The sequence below is a fragment of the Dermacentor albipictus genome, chromosome 6 (assembly GCF_038994185.2).
Source record: "Dermacentor albipictus isolate Rhodes 1998 colony chromosome 6, USDA_Dalb.pri_finalv2, whole genome shotgun sequence".
NCBI classification, from domain to species: Eukaryota; Metazoa; Arthropoda; class Arachnida; order Ixodida; family Ixodidae; genus Dermacentor; species Dermacentor albipictus.
Window position 1 is genome coordinate 76603875 of NC_091826.1, and position 17499 is coordinate 76621373.

At 45.1% G+C, this 17499-nt stretch overlaps 1 protein-coding gene across 2 annotated transcripts in view; it reads left to right on the top strand.

Annotated features, from left to right (window-relative positions):
- Positions 1-17499, top strand: part of LOC135897119 (calcium-activated chloride channel regulator 1-like) — a 182516-nt gene that overhangs the window by 11188 nt on the left and 153829 nt on the right. For both annotated transcript variants that reach the window (XM_065425684.1, XM_065425685.1), the window contains exons 2-3: positions 4512-4679; positions 15247-15544. In XM_065425684.1, the coding sequence (XP_065281756.1) occupies positions 4512-4679; positions 15247-15544 (466 nt within the window). The remainder of the gene's footprint in view (positions 1-4511; positions 4680-15246; positions 15545-17499) is intronic.

Below are 17499 nucleotides of genomic sequence, written 5' to 3' on the forward strand. Positions count from 1 at the left end.
TTTTTCATATTTTCCTCTCGGAATGCATGCTGCGTTCGCTCTCATCTTTAGCTGTACTCGTTCGCTCGGTTAAACTGAGCGAATGAGTCACTAAATTTCATGAAGTGCAAGTCCTGAAAAGAAACAATGATAGGCTAACTCGGGAGATTCTTGAGGCATTTGAGATGAGTAAAACAGTAGGCAATGTGTAAGCACACCATCAGTTGCCTTCACAAGAAATGAAGTCACCTTTTTGAGACAGCCTCAGATAGATCCGAGAAGAGATATGGCAACGAAATAAATAAGAGTGGGAATTTCAATAAAGAAATCAGCTGACAGTGCAGCTGCCTCCTCGTCTAGTCGTTCCTTCTGTGTCCGTGTTTCTTAAGTTCTGCTGCTACAATCCTCGAATCATATATGGACCATACCAGTTGTTTTGTTGTCTTCATACTTTGTTACGTGCGTATGGCGTTTTATCAAAAATGAAAATTTCTGAAGAAACACAAAAAATGTTTCTAGTTTTCACACATTATATGTTTATCATGCCGTGCCACTTGTGTTGGCACAAACTGTGTACTCGGGCACTAAAAAGCAGCACCTTAATTTCTTGCACATGCAAGGTGCTCACGTCCCTCAGTAAAAAACTGTATACTCTGCTTAATCTAGAAATATTCCTCTGGATTTCTGCTGTTAACACCAATGTCCACATGACAGAAATGAAGAGTGCCCGAAATTTGCGTTCATGAGAACTGTGCATAAGCGCGTCCACATTTCACGACTGTGCGCATGTACGCATGCAACTTTTAAGCTGTTTCCTGTATTGCCCTCATCGATTATAAACACATCCATTGCACAGAAATAATTTCTGAAAAACACACAAGATGCGTGAACGAGGCAGAAAAGGGCGGAACCAAAAATAGCCCGCAACGCTTATGCACGTTTAACTTCAGAGCATATGCATATCGCATAAAACGAAACCTTATACGCCTAGAATCAGTGTGAAACTATCATGTACACATCACAGTGCACACACACTTCGTAAAATTAAGAACCCTAGTGATCGAACGTTCTGTACGTGTTCGGGGTCACCAATGTGCGTCGCGGCTCGCAAAATAGTTCACACGAGGCAAGAGAGAAGCAGCACATTACGAATGACTGCGATGACACCACAATGAAGCTCATCGACATCGTATCATCACTTCTCAAGCACAAACCAGCATTGTACAAACATAAAATCTTCCTATCGATGAACGCTCACATAGAGCACCCACGATCACCATACGCTAAGGTGGCTGATCGCAATGTTTCCTTTTGGCGCGTGTCGAACGTGTGTCATGCTTAGAATACAGGTGTATATGATGGCCTTCGCGTTTGTAATGCACACGCAAAAAACGGCCTAAAACACACGAAATCAGCGGCTTCATTCCTTCCAACCCTTGTATACTCAAAACACACATGCCTACCCAATTCACCAGTATGCGTGCTTTCTTCTCGAACATTTTTACATTTGGCACAGAGGCTGAACCATTGCGGCCTCCTGACTGCAAATTTCTGTGCTCTCACAGTGCTAATGGGGTATCATTCATTTGGTTACCTGAATAGTGGATAGATAATGGAGCACAACAATCTTCCAGTTTTACGCAGGACACCTTATGCTTGATTCACAAAACTGAATCTAAGTAACTATTTGCTGGTTTGTTATGCAAAGAAAAAATGGCAATGAATGTTTCCTCACTTTTAGTGTGGCCCCGTCTTCCGCCATATGAGCCTTCGTTTCATTGTCATGTGCATCGTAAAGCAGCTACTAATTAAGAAATACAAACACAATACTACAAACTACATCAACCTTTTCAGACCACAGGAGGTGGCTGAACTCACTGCTAAGCTAAGTCACTTGATAATCTCTGTTTGCTTTCAAATTATTACAGGTGTTGGCTAGCTGTTTATGTCATGCTTTGCATTCTTTTTCGTTTTCCTAAAATATGACTGCATCAGCTAGCTAGGTTGTTTCTGCATAAAGGCATAAACAACATGCACCCCATGCCCAACTAACTCAAATAACCTGAGTAGAGCTTACAATAGTTCATATATCATGTGCATCCTGTGTGAGCTCACTTTTTATATGTATAGGCAATAAAAATAGAACATGCATGTATGATACTGACAGTATCAGTCTCAAGTCGATCATCCTTGTTTGCTGCCATGGGTGAAAGAGGGAGCATGCCTGTCATGATACTGCTTATTTTATGCACTTTGGTAATGTTTTGTACGTTGCTGAAATGGTAATTTATGTATGTATAAGTAGTAAAGTGGCAACAGCTTGACCACCCTGCCTGGCAAGAAGGAATACGATTGTTTGATTTCACTCAAAATCACCTCTCTTATCAGCAATATAAATTAGTTACTTTCAAAGAAATATTGTCCTTGAAAACATCTCATGAGTACATATCTGCATAAGGTCACCGTTATACATACCTACATATTGCGTTTATGCTAGTGATAATGAACTGTACACTCGCTGCTTAATCTGCGATTCTTGCTGTACCAAGTTAACTACTTATGCTCAGCCTTTTTGCACATGCTGAGAACGTCATCCACGACAGAGAACATCATTTAAGGTTATATTTTGTTTTGAAGTTTGCAAGCAGCAAGTATTATTTTTAATATGCATACTTGATGCCTGACTTCATCTATGGTGACTTCATGTATGTAAAAAAGCAAAGGGCATTTCATGCATTCAAACTCTTTAAGCACTTTCTCAAAATTGGCAGAGTGAAAAAAAAGAAAGCATGAGCAAGCAAATGCAAGCATGTCAGCAAGCTGTACTCGGAGCCTCACACGCGTGCAGTGTGGTAAATAGGTGTGTCTTGGCAACCTACGAAGCTGTATTCCGCGACAGATGTGCGTGTGTTCCCTATTCTTGGAAGCTGTTACTAGCACTACAAAAACTGCTCCATCGCGCCGAACACGGGGATATGGGACCAATCGCTTCCCGCGACAAGGAAGGAAGGATATCAACTTTATTCAGGTCCTGCAGGCCACGAGAGCTTTGGGCTCTCATGGAGTGGGCGTCTCCCACGACGGAACCGGGAGGTTGAGTTTCCTGGCGGCGTCGTGGACCTGCTGCACGGCCCAGAGTTGGAGAGCGAGTTCTTCACTCCGGATTGCCTCTTCAAACTTGCGCTTGTCCTGGTCGTAGTTTACGTGAGCTTGCGAGCACGTTGGATAATTCGAGAGGTTTTGCTCAACCAGCCCAGGCAGCGCGCGCTCAGAGTAATCGTCCGGGAATATGCCGCATGTTGCCGACATGATGCGACTGCAATACATCTTTAAGAGGTGGCTCAGATAAGATGTCTGTGCAGTGTTTCGAAGAAGGATGACGGTGCAAATGCAGCACATGCGGCTGCAGTACAGAATGTGACTGTAACTGTCACTGTAACTGGAATGTCACTGTAACACGAAAACCTGAAATCACATCTGCGAAAATGTGCCAGTGTCGTCTGCTTCCAGCGCCTCATCTACGTAACGGAGGCGATATCTGCTATCCAAGGTAGTTGCCGACCTTCAACACCTTTGCTCCGCCTAACGGTTGCCTGCTGTCAACAGGTCAACAAAATTTGGTGCATGCTCAATCCGCTCGTGCGAACTGAGCATGCACCAAATTTTTCGACATACCACTCGCCTTTTGGGTGTGTGGTATGTCGTGTGGTATGTCGTGTATGTGGTATGGACGTGTGGTAGGGCTGAACGGACGGGCGGCTTGACCCTAACCCACGCTAATCGCGGGCCAGACCGATGGTAACCTCGGAGACGTGAAGAAAGGCGGGGAGGGGGGGAGCGACTTCGACGACATAGACGCTCTTTTTCCAGCCGCTTTAAAGAGCCTAGGGAACTTATGGCTCGCGTAGGTCCCACATGAAATCCCTTATTCAAAATTTTGTCGTAGTGATAGGTAATGTCGAAGACGGGCCCCAAAGCACTCATTTCCTGTAGCCACTCATTGCTGAAAATTACAAAGTTAATTACCGTAACTTCGCTCATCACGCACGTTATTGCGTAAATTCTTCTCTATCTAGAGGCAGCCTATCCGTAGACTCATATGGTAAACATAACGTTACCGTAATTTATATTTTTTCTAACTTTAAAGATTTGGTGCGGTTAAAAGAACACCCTGTATATACACCATAGCTAAACAGGCGCTTAGAAAATCTGGTATTATTTATAGCTTTGAAATCATCGCAGAAATTTTTTAGCTATATAAGCTATGGGATAGTTTTTCTGGCTTCCTTCTCTTACTATATGTCCCAATACTTTCCTGTGAGAAGACATAGCTATTCTAATTGGTTTGTATAACTTTGGTGACAATTCTTTTTATGTTTGGGCTGAACTGCTGTCTATGTGGGGGGGAAGGAATAAATATTCACGTAAAAGGCCCCACGTACAATTTACAAATAACCATTCTAAGCTACTTGTCATGTTTGCAAGTCAAAAATATATGATTATCTAGTCTCGTAATTGCTTTCGCTCCACAGAAATCCCTGAACATGGCTAAGCACAGTGTTGGAGTGTTCGCGTTCGTGAGCCTACTCGTGAACGTGGCCGCACTGGTGATCGACAAGTCCGACGGTGGCTACAAAGACATGCTGATCTCCATCCATGATGACGTCCAGCCAGATGAGGCTATTGTGGAGAACCTCAAGGTATTTAGCACGAACTGAAACCGTTCCAACAATCGAAAAGTACCTACTGTACCACATTTTAGAATACCCCACACCCGTCTCTCTCCCCCACGCTACCACCGTTTTAAGGCGAGATACAGAGCAGCAAGCTTGAACTGCTGCACGCCATTAACACCACGACGTGAGCAAGTAAATCAGTGACCCCGCAGATTTTGCTTATAGTTTTGTTTCACCGCATAAACTAGAAAAATGGTAAGAATGTGGTGTATAAATTTCGGCGTGGATGTTTGATATGCACCTGAGCCCCTATAGTGGCAATACAACACGCATATGGTGAGGGAAAGAAATGTTGCGGCTACTTAAGGAATGGTAACGGCGATTGCAACTAGATGTCGTTCATGACAACCTCTTTCTTGGTTAGCTACATACCTTCCGGAACGCACCAAAAAGTGCAAAAAATAATTTCATCTTTATATGAGCGTCGCAACAGCATTTGTAGCATATGACTTATCAAAACTGTAGCCAATGTCGCACCTACCTACCAAATCAGAGAAAAGCTGCTGTGTTGCGATAACCTAGCTGCGGCACCCGTTTGCTACCTACGTGGTAACATTGCTCTAAGGGATCATATCGCGGGAACGTAATCCTTTACGAAAGCATTGAGATACAGATGCGCAAACTCTGGTGGGGGATTTTACTCGGGATGTTGCGGTGGTGGGGGATTTTACTCGGGATGTTGCGGTATGTGCACGACCACTGCGACATGCCACAGACTGAGCCACGCAACTGTGTTATTTTGCATTATCGTCACATTCATGTGACTCTGTCATATGTAATGACGTCGCTTTCTTACATCGTGGGCATTTCTAGCATCCTTCAATGGGAAGTTTGAATTCTAGAGTTCTTTTGCAAAGGGCAAGAATGAAGATATCGAATAAAAAGAAGTGTCCTGTGTGCTCTAACCCGGCTAGGCGCAACACGCACGTAAGCCCCACTCAAATGCTGTACGAATTTCGGAATAGTAAATTACCCCGCCAGTGACGATGTCTCGCGGCTCTGTCAGAAGGTAGCTGCTGTCCTTAGCCCTGGAAACAGGCATCCACCTTGAGCTAAACAGTGGCATTTCTGATCCGTTCTCAACACAGGGAGCCTTCGTAATAAATATATAATTTTTAGTCATCTGCATGAAGGTATGTCTGCACAAAACAGCATAAAACCTTGTTCATGGCTGTTTCCAAATCGGAAGGGTGTACAGTCTCCTCCAATACTCTCAGAGAGCGAGGCAGTGAGAACTCCGTGCAGGTGCACTGGACGCAAATCATTATAGCGTAATCTTTGCGAGCGTGGCTTCACCGCTGCCCTCGTGCGTCCTGCATGCAAGCGTTCTCCACAGGTTTCGTGTTTCAACTCATCAATGTGGCTCAGTCTCTACCGCGTGCGCTTCTGAGCATGACGTTACCTGTTGGATTCGGCAACTCCCCCACCTTGCTCCTTACAGTGCCCTTTAATGCAAAATCATTCGTATACCATGTATGTGGCATGCACCAAGGAGCCCCAGATGGTCCAACTAACTTATTCCGGAGACCTCCACCACTGTGTCCTTAATGTATCAAAATGCAATTTTTTAAGCGGTACTGCATATAGTATATTATACAACGGAGCTATGAGGACACTTCTGCAATTATTGTCTGGTGGTAGTGAAGGCCGCAGTGCGACGGTGCGGTCAATATAAGATGTAACTGAAGCATAGCGTGTTTCACAGCGTCGAAAGTCGCTTCCATGGTAACAAATTATAATTACAGATATGTTACCTTAACGCTAGCACACTGGAATAATTAATTTTTAAGGTTTAAGGAATTTTTAAGGTTTGAGGACCTAAGTATAGTGTTTGACTGTTTTCAATTTATCACTTGTCAGTTTGGCATATATATGTGAAGATTTACAACGGAAGGAGCTTCTAGCGAGACTGTTGAGCATCGCACCGCCATGGTTTTTCTTGGATGAGTAGCGCAGCGAGAAATGTTTTTCGTGGAAGGAGGGACGCACTTTAGAGGTTACGGTGATTGTGAGGAGGGGGGGGGGGGGGCAGGCTTGGGTGGCTGTATACTAGCACAGAAGCTCCAGTGGCGGGGGTGGCAGAGGGAGGCACATATTTTGTATTCCACTTCATGGCAACCCCACCGCGTGGAACGGTAAATGCCGGCGTATGACGGCCCAGTCGATATCAAGTGTAACTGCAATGAAATGCTTAGCGGAGTCCGCAGTTTGCTTTCCATGGCGGCGTAATAATAACTGGTTATAATATAACAGATTTTTTCACATAATCAAGATCCCCTGTGAGTAATTGACCTAGATAAACGTGCTTATGTACAGACTTTTGAGGCTGATTAGCGATTCTGAATTTTCGTTCTCTTGCCAAGCTACTGAACATTATCTTGGTTGCCTGCATTATAATTTTGAACCCTACTCTTACGCTTTCTTCGTTGATGTCCTCAATCATTTCTTGCAGTGTCGCTTGCAAACTGAAAGTTTTTAAGATATTCGACGTTGATTCTCATTATTAAGCCTTCCCCGTCTAATACTTCAATAGTTCTTCTCAGCATGAAGTGAATAACACAGGAGATTGGGCCTCCTTGCCTGATCCTTTCTTTATAGGTATTTTTCCACATTTATAGTGGAGATGTAAGGCAGCTGTAGAGTCTCTGTACATATGTTCCAAGATATTCACGTATAAATGTAATCTTTCATTACGCATTGCCTCCATGAGCGCTGGTACCTGTGCTGAATCAAATGCTTTTTTTAATAATGCACAAAAGCCGTACAAAAAGTTGATTGTACTATGCAGATTTCTCAATTACCTGATTGACGACAGGGAGGTCATCCATCATGAAGCCAGCTCCTGGTTCACTGAAGTCAAGCATTTGCCTGATTCTATTAGAAATTATCTTGGTGCCTATTTTATACATTACTGAAAGCAAGCTAATGTGCACTCTAAAAATTAGGATGAGTATCGGAGTAGTAAAGGAGCCCAGTTACTCTTCAACTCATTGCTTCACTCTCTCGAAATGTCTTGTAGAGTGAAATGCATTGTTCGCTCCATCAGCAAGGAGAGAGTGAATTGTTCCTTTCACTCTGCCCATTTGAGAGAGAATAGAATGCCCGTTCAACTCTTGCGGCAATAGAGAACAAAACATAGCGTTAGCGTCTGCTTCAACTGTAGGAGGCTGGCCACGAACATGGTAATGCGACACTCACACAAGCTGAGGAAAGAGCACACCGTTTTGCTTTTAAGAGAAGAGGCAGCCGCAGTACAAAGGTACACGGAGCCAGCGCTCTACTTGTTTACTCGGAGTTGCCCCAGCGTGCGCGCGCACAACACTGCGGAACAGCACAGCAGTGGAGAAAGAGGGTCGGTCCATGCAGCGTGGAAGAATGGAGGCCATCCAAGGGAAATCGTGTGCCAGCCATCTTGCGCGGCCGCGAAAACAGGACGAGGTGTTCACTTCTAGGATCGCCAGCCGTTTGTGCGCAGGCACTTGAAAGAGCGAGCGCGAGAGAGAACATCTGGGGTCTTTTGATCCTTGAATATATGACGCTGTCTAGCCTCGATTTCATCAAGGTGTTGTTCACTTAGCCCAGATCAGGAAAACTAAAGCGAGTGACCTGTCGATGCAAGGCCCCTGACGCGCAAGGCCCCTGAAAAAGCCAAGGTCCTCCATCTCGTCTACCGATAGCAACGACGAATAGGACCGGATGAATACAATAAGTAAAGAAAGCATCTGTTCAGACTTGCGTATTACCATAGACGGCGGTGAACTGTATGCCTTAGTGGACACAGGTGCTGATTATTGCGTTGTAAGATATGCGCTTTCAAAGGAACTAAAAAAACGTTTTGATGCGGTGGAATGGATATCAGATATGTACGGCTGGCTGGCAACTCATTACACCTGTGGGCAGATGCACAGCGAGAATCGGAATATTATGTTTTGCTTAAGTCACTGATTTTCTCGCACTATCGGCATGTTCAAAGTATGTAATACCCGGATGGACTTTTTCTGGCGAACGGTGCCATAATCAACCTGCCGAACTCTAGTGTGCTCTCTTCTGCAAAGCCGGCTATAGATATGCAAAAATCGCCGGAGACAGAGCCCGTTGCCTTACGCGTTACTAACGATGACATACCCGTGCCACCACGATGCAGCACGCTGGTTCGCGTAAGAAACTAAGCTTTCACCGACTCATAAAGCTTAGCGGATGCGAAAGTCGCGCTACTGTTGAAGAAAGGCACTTGTGCAGCACGCGGAATTGTTAAGCTGCGCAATGGGTGTGCTAATATATTGCTGACAAATTTCGGAAGTGAATTTCATCATGTCGGAAAGTGTATAGGCATCGCTTTTCTGCACAGCGTTACCGAAGTCACAGATGTATGTAGCTTAGAGTCAAGGCCGCCTGCCGCACAAACTACGGATGACGCCATGTAACAAGTTGCAATCAGCCAAAGTCTGTCGCCCGCCCAAAAAGAAATGATGGAAGACCTCGTAAATGACTTTAAAGAATGTTTCTCCACCTCGTCAAAGGTATGGCGCAGACCGGTTGTTAAGCACCGTATAGTAACAGTCAAAGCGACTAGACCAGAATACCAACACCCGTAATTAGTATCACCGGTTAAACGAGAGATCACAAAAGGTCAGGTGCAAGAGATCCTTAAGGACAATGTCATTCAGCCGTCAAACAGCGCGTGGGCGTCGCCCGTAGTACTTGGGAGAAGAAAGGACAAAACATTGAGAAACATTGACTACGAGAAATTAAACAGCGTGACCAAGCGTTATGTATATTCCCTGTCTAGCATTTATGACACCTTGAATTGGCTACAACATGCAAATTTTCCTCTTTGTTAGATCTCAAGAGCTGGCATTGGCTAATAGAAGTTCATGAAAGACGGTAAAAAGCTACTTGCGTTATCACAGACGGCCTACACGAGTTCAAAGTACTTCCATTCGACCTATGTTGTGCACCGGTGACATTCCAGCGCACGATGGACAGTGCGCTCCCAGCTCTCGAATGACAGTCCTGCTTAGTTTTCCTAGGGGACATGGCGGTGTTTTCCACAACGCACGACAAGCATGTACAGAGGCGGCCTTTAGTGTTTCAAGCTATCCGCTTGGCAGGTATCTGGTATTCTGGAAAAATGCCAGTTTGGATTCCAAGAACATTGTTTTCTGGGTCACGTAATCAGCGCGCAAGGTGTTGGCCCAGATCCCGACAAAGCTATTGGCGTTGCGCCATTTCCGAAGTGGACAGGCAAGAAGACAAGAAGGGGATTTTTGGGTCTGGGACAGGCGATTTGCAGAAAAGTGCTCAAAAATTCCTGAACCCCTTAGAGGACTTACTAACGAATACATACTATTCATCTTTAATACTGTACAAGAGATTGCCTTCAATGAATTAAAGGAACGATTGCAAGCCCCGTCGTTTCTCACCCATTTCGGTGAGATGGCGGACACACAAGTCTATACAGGTGCAAGCAATCTTGGTATCTGCACGGTTTTAGTTCATTGGCGAAATGGGGAAAAGAAAGTCATAGCCTGTGCTAGCTGCACTCTCTCGAAAGCTGAAACAAATTACTCTGCGTCAAAAAAGGAGTGTTTGCCTGTCATATGGACCATCAGCAAGTTGCGACGATACCTCGACTTCTACGGTAGGCCGTAACGTGCAGTCAGCGATGACCATTCTCGTTGCTGGCTGGCACGCCTAAAGGACCCATCTGGGCGAATAGCGAGGTGGAGCCTTAGCCTTCGAGAATGCATTACTATTTGCTATGTCGGTGTGGCCGCCATGAATGACACGCCGGGCGTGGAGAATTAAGGGCACGCGGGGACGGCGGCCTGAATCCACCATTCGGACACAGGCAACTACCGAGGTGGAGAACTCCTTTATTTGGCGAGGAGCTGCTAAATTAGACTCTGAACACTGCCACAGTGCCCTCTAAGAGCCAATCAGCTTGGTTCCGGAACTGAAACCAATACATAACACTTGTATGCAGGTCTAGGAGAAAACATAACGATGCTGACTACTTGTCTCGTTCACCAGTGGAGTCGATCCCATAGTATTTCTTGTTCCTTACTGTTTTGAACGCTTCGGAAATCGCCGAGCAGCAGCCGGTCGACACAGAACTGGTCCCACTCATCAAGCACCTCGAAGGACATGACATCCAATACCAGTGCGTGTTTGTGTGAGGTTTTCGTCATTTTGTGTCCGAGATAATCTCCACAAGAGGAACTTTGAACACAATGAGTAAAAACTTTTCCTCGCTGTGCCCTCAGCAATGCGACTGAAAATGTCCGAAGCTTGCCATAAATAACCGTCGTAGGATCACTTATGTGTCAGAATTTGTCTCGCCAGACGTTGTCTCGGATGCTTGTGGCATAAATTATTAGCCTTGGTTCAGCATTACGTGAGGACGTGGCCTGATATCAAGGGCGCAAAACACCACGCGTAAGGCCGGCCGGCCTTTTATAACCCACAGACCCACCGAAGGCTTTATTTCAACAAGTTGGAATAGATCTTCTTGCATGGTTCTTAAGGTCATCGTCAGGAAAGAGGTGGATCTTTGTAGCGACGGACTATTTAAGACGATATGTTGAAACTGGTTGCCTTGAGCGAGGAACACTAGTTGAACTTGCCAAGTTGTTCGTTTATAACATGGCCCTGCGACGTGGTGCACCAATGGTCGTGATTACCAATGAAGGAGCGGCCTTCTCAGCTGAGTTGATGCAGCGTTGGATGAAGATGACTTGCACCAGTCACAGGAAAAGCACTGCACACCGTCCCCAAACAAACAGCCTGACAGAACGTCTAAACCAAACGCTGGCCGACATGCTCTCCCATTATGTCAACCTCGAAATAAGACATGGGCCGCAATTTTGCCTTACGCTACTTTTGCCTAAAATGCGGCTCTACATGGGACAGCTCAGCTCACTGCATTTCAACTGGCCTGTAGTCGCACAGTCACAGCCACATAGGATACTTTGTTACCAGTAGATGATGACAACTACAACCTCTATGACGTCGACGACTTCCTACAAAGAGCTGAAGAAGCCCGGCAGTTGGCACGGTTCCGTATACGCAAGCAACAACGTAAGGGCGTGAACCACTACAACGTGCACCACAGAGCAGGTCAGTACCAGCCAGGCGATAAAGTGTGGGTGTGGACACCAGTGCATCGTCGCTCACTGCGAAAACTCCTTCGCCGATGTTTTGTTCCTTACGACACTATTCGACGAGTGGGTGACCTGAATTACGATGTAATCGCTCATGGACAAGAAGATAGAACCGGCACAACCTTGCGAAGGTCGTACACGTAGCAGGCATGAATGCGACGTGCAATGAAAGCACTCCTATTTATCAAATTTATCTCGCACGCACAAAGACGATGCGTTTTCGGAGGGGATTCATACATCAGGTGCAACACTGTGGAAGCTGCGCAAGTAGTGCAGTCTCCAAATTTTATCACTCCGTGCGTTCCGTCTATGCTTCGCTGGGTGCCAGCGGTGTTTGCTCACGCGAGCATGCAGGTGAGGCTGCCGCGACGGGATGCAAATAAAAACAACGAAATGAAGATTGATGTGAAAGCACGTGTTAGCATCCAAATAAGCGCATGGTTTATTTGCTTCTAAGGTTTATTTGCTTCTGGTTTATTTGCTTCTAATTCTTATTTTCATTCAGAACCGACCTTTTATAAAGAACATTTTCACAAAAAGAGGTCCAAAGACACCCAACCATTTCTAACTGCGAACGCAGCCACCGCAAAAAGTATCTTTAGCCTCCACAACGCTGCACCTGATATATAAAACGGAGTATAATGCAGCAGAGAGCTCTCCACATGCCAGTTACGAGCACTCTCCCGAAGTACCCTTCCAAGCGCCTGATCGCGTCGCCCTTCAAAAAGCGCCAGCAACGCCTCGCGCATGGCAAGCCAGCACGTGGCACTCGGGCACGCGCACGCGACAGCAACCGAGTCCGCCCGTCCAATGAGGAGTCAGGCATGGTACCTGGTTATCGAGGCGGGTTAACATGGTTTGGTCGAGAGACGTTCTCGGGGGAAGGAGGGGAATCGTTGGATAGGCTCCAGCTAACTCTGCTGTCAAATTGTGTAGAAGCGTTTTAGCCTTGAGTTTGCGCTCACAAGTTCACCCACAAGAAGCCAGTTGGTTTAGTGCTCTTAGTTGAAGAGTGCTACACTATAGGGCTGCATGTGTCAAAGCAGAGTATCGACACGCAACTAGGTCAGGAGTGGCCTGAAAATTTAACTTCACACTCACACCACGTCTGGTCAAGCAGAAAGCTGATCGGCAAGACGGCACATTACTAAGGGCCCCGTCCTAATAAATGGATGCGAAAAAAATTCACAGGGTCTAATATGTCATCTCTAAGGCGACTTGAACGCGAAAGCCGAAGTGCCGATGCTTTGAAGATGGACACATATTGCGTGCACATGTCTTTTAATTCTCTTGATCTACTTCGCTTAGTCATCCCTCTTAATTCTCTTATTCATCCTCTTCATTCCCTTATTCATGCCCGTTAATTTGACTAATGTACTTCGCTTAGTCATCCCTCTTAATTACAAAGATCAAGGGTTCGACTGCCAGCCAACGTCCTGGTTTCGAATGGCTTAATTGGCTATATCTTATTACCTGAGTACTCATGAACTTTTTCTTCATTAACATCAAAGGTTAAGTGTTCGAGTGCCACACATAACGCTGTTTTAATTTCCTGCCTTATTTACCTTCGTCTTAAGTACCACTAAAGCTGGTGGGTTCGACTTCGACCAAAGGTCGTGGATTCGACTCCCACTTAGAATCGTGGATTTAAGTGCCTTCCCCTTCATTACCACAAATGATCATTGCTTGAAATCCCACAAATGGTCGTAGTTTGCCACCGGAGATCAAGGGTTCATAGCCTTTTGTACCTTTCGCGTCACCGACAAGTTTTTGCTCAAGGTAGACTAATTAGAAATATAGTCTTTTAGCCTTACAGTTGTTCTCTCTGTCTCTCGCAAGCTGTCTCTCACTTAGTTCCTCAGATGTGTATACATATCTGGAATATGTGTATTTTTTATTTACAGTAGGCTTCAGTAAGCGAACCTGGCAGACGACACAAAAACGTTTTAATAGATACTTTTAGCTCTTCCGCTATTCCGGCAAACGGGGCGGTTTGGGTGTATTGCCGGATAGTCGGGGGCATAAACGTGAGCGTCCGGAACAGTGTAGCCGCCTTGTGGTGTGTATAGATCAACCAAACAGAGAGCTAAAATTGCAGTAACTTACTATAGTCTGCATCGCTGCTGATGCACATTTTTTGCAGTGTCGTAATTGTGAACATGATTACGCTGCAGTCAAAAATTAACGCCCCAGCTAAGGATATCGTAAGTGGCTCTGTGTTTATGTGGTTGAGCTTTGCACCACCAGCTGGCGCCACCAATCTGACCGCTCACGTTTACGCTTCCACTCATCCGGCAAACCGCCGGCCCTTGTCGGAATACCAGGCGCACTAAAATTCTCTAACAACGCGATGCATGCATTTCCAGATCATCCTGTATACGCGAGTGCAGCCATCTACTTCACCTTGTAGAATTCGCTCAGAGCACGCGAAATCACACACTCCTTGTTGCTCTAACCGTGATTAAGATAGCGCTCATACGAAGTGGTAGAGGTGCATTGGCACAAGTGTTTGAATTGAATGCTGGCGTTTTACGTGCCAAAATCACGATTTGATTATGAGGAACGCCGTAGTGGAGGACTCCGCATTAACTTCGACCCCCGGGAGATCTTTGACGTGCCCCATTGCACTGGCCGCGAGCGTTTTTGCGTTTCGCCCTCCTTCGAAATGCGGCTTCTGCGAACAGGATTCCACCCTTGTGCTCGTGCTTAGCAGCGCAACACCATAGTCGCTAAGGCACCCTGGCGGATGGCACACGTGTTTGACACGCGTAACTAAATGAGATAAAATGAGTCTATTCCGAAGAAACCACAAACCTACCCGCAGAGCCTGCATACTCTGGTTGCAGCAGGAAGCTCAAATGTGTCTTCTCTAAGTGTAGGTTCCATTTCAGGCATGTTCTTTTCTCTAATGAATTCAAGCACCATGCCCTGGTATTTTTGTAGAGAACTGAGCCCCACCTGCCCTACGGGGTATATCCGCACTGATTAAGGAAATTATATTCGGGTAAAGGAGTCACAGCGCAGGCAATTTTGAAGTCATATACCTTATAGTTTGGGTGATAATAATGAGCTCTAAAGCTTAATACACCTACGTCTATCTAATGTAAGCTAGGCAGCACTGTTATAAATCGGATACTTTAGCTATAATCAGTGGTGAAGCTCTAACTAGACGTTTTCACGAAAATTTGGGAACAAAGTGAGCATTTCCTATGTCAATATATAAGCATGTCAAACACAGATTCAGGCTTAACACAAAAGGTCGAGGACTCATAGCCTTTTTGTAGCTTTCGTGGAAAACTCGTTTGTTAGGCGTGTTTTCCAGTTAACGGAACTTGCCCGTAATGCAGACGATGCATCCTAACATGCAGGTTGTGCTCCGGGCTTCATCAGAATTCCTCCACCGTGCCACAAATGGCCGAGTGTATTTCAGGCATGTAATCATCGACTTCCCGGTGACGTGGCCGAAACGAAGAGGCGCCCGGGGCGTGTCGTCAAAGTTTTTCACTTTGAGCGACGTTCGTATCGAGAATCCCGCGCCAGCTGATGATGTCCCCGTCTTCGCGAAGCCATCGAGGCGCTGCGGTCAGCGGGGAAAATTTATCGAGCTGTCGTCCAGCTTCTTTGCAAACCTCAAGCCTTCAGCTACCGAGACCTTTAAGAGCGCAGGTATGCCCATATAGAAAGATGAGTCATGCCTGGCAGTATGTATATATATATATATATATATATATATATAACTACGAGCGAAGTATGGCTTCAGCCGCGAAACCTGGATGAGGTCAACAGGCGTCAGACTTGAGGATGCATCAAACTGTAGTGGCGCAATCTTGTAATTTCCGTCGTTACCTTGACGTAGGACTTTATAAGGCGCTGTGTAGCGACAGAGAAACTTCTGGAAGAGGCCAGCCCGATGACATGGTCACCAAAGAAGCACCCACACACCTGGCGTGAAGCTAACAACTCGATAGCGCCGGTCATAACGCTCTTTTTGTATATGCTGTGAGGCTAATAAACGAAATATGGTGACTTGACGTGCCATGTGAACGCGATCGATGACTTCAGGAGCGTACGCAGTTGCAACACGCGGTACAAAAGGGAGGATGGTGTCAAAAGGCAAGGTGGGGTCGCGGCCGCCACACGAAAGATGAAAGGGTGAATATCCTGTGGTATCATGTCGGGACCAGTTGATCTTACCGTAATATATATATATATATATATATATATATATATATATATATATATATATATATATATATATATATATATATATATATATATATATATATATACGAGAAGAAAGGGGGTTAACCGAGGGTCCCGATTTTATTAGTCATATCATGGTGTAAGGTTTAAGCACATGTAATTTCCCCTACGTTGTCCTTGGTGTCACTGTTTGTTGGCTTCGTATGATGTGACTACGTATATATATATATATATATATATATATATATATATATATATATATATATATATATATATATATATATATATATGGGTGTCGGTGTGCATGTTTGTGCGTGTGTGTGAGATAATACGAATACGAACCAAACGCATAGTGAATTATTTGTTAGATTGTTAGAGACAACCCCATGAAAAAGGCAATAAAGTCAGAAAATCTTAAGAAAAATTGTCACCTTTCTTTTATTGAAATGTATCGATAATAAGTAAAAGTAAGCCAACAAAAGCTATGTTTTAAATACAGATTTAGATGAGGCCTTCCCTCCGTCAAATTTATTTGTTGTCGAAATATGTGTACAAGATTTTCAGTAGGGCGCTTATACGTGGTTAATATAACGTAACTGACGATACAGTGTTGGCAGCGACAAGCAGCAGCAAAACAATTGATGTAATAGTTGAGTGGACATGGCATTCTCCAAACGCAATAAAGGACAGCGGTGCTGCCAATGTTCTTTGTTCATTGGTACTGACAAGTTCATTTTCAAGCGTGGTCCCCATGTCTGGCACGTACGTATACAGAACGAAAGCTAAGACAGCGCTGTAATTTGATTTCTCACTGAATGCCCATTTTCAAACCATGTTTCTCACTGGCTCCATCCTTCACGGTCTACTACCGGTGGCATTGCGACATCCACCCAGAGTCACGCCATCTAGCGGTGATGCATTGTGACAGGAGAATCACACATTTCACTTCAGAGGAAGAGGTATAGTTGCACAAAAATATGGAGGTGGAGCACATGGAGGTGAAAAGGGGGTCGAACGTGAGTAATCTACCAAAAGCGAGCATACTATAAGAGAACGTGTAGAGATTCGGCCCGGTCGTTGCTAGCAAATATTCGGGAACTCTATTGAGCGCTATCATTATCGTCACAAGAATCATCCATCTATATGACTCGCTTATGAGATTTCAAATCCTGCTCAAACAATAGCAGCCAGAAACTAGGGTAAAAGGTGGAGTAGTGGCAATGCGAACCCTATTCACCGACGTCCATATCGTGGTTCTGCGTCGGAACGAGCTGCTATCAAACAGGAAGTAAAAAAAGATGCTTGAAAAGGACATGATCGAGCCTTCCTGTAGTCCCTGGGCTTCTCCCGTCGTACTTGTCAAAAAGAAGGATGGAACATGGCGCTTTTGTGTAGATCATCGCCACCTGAACAAAATC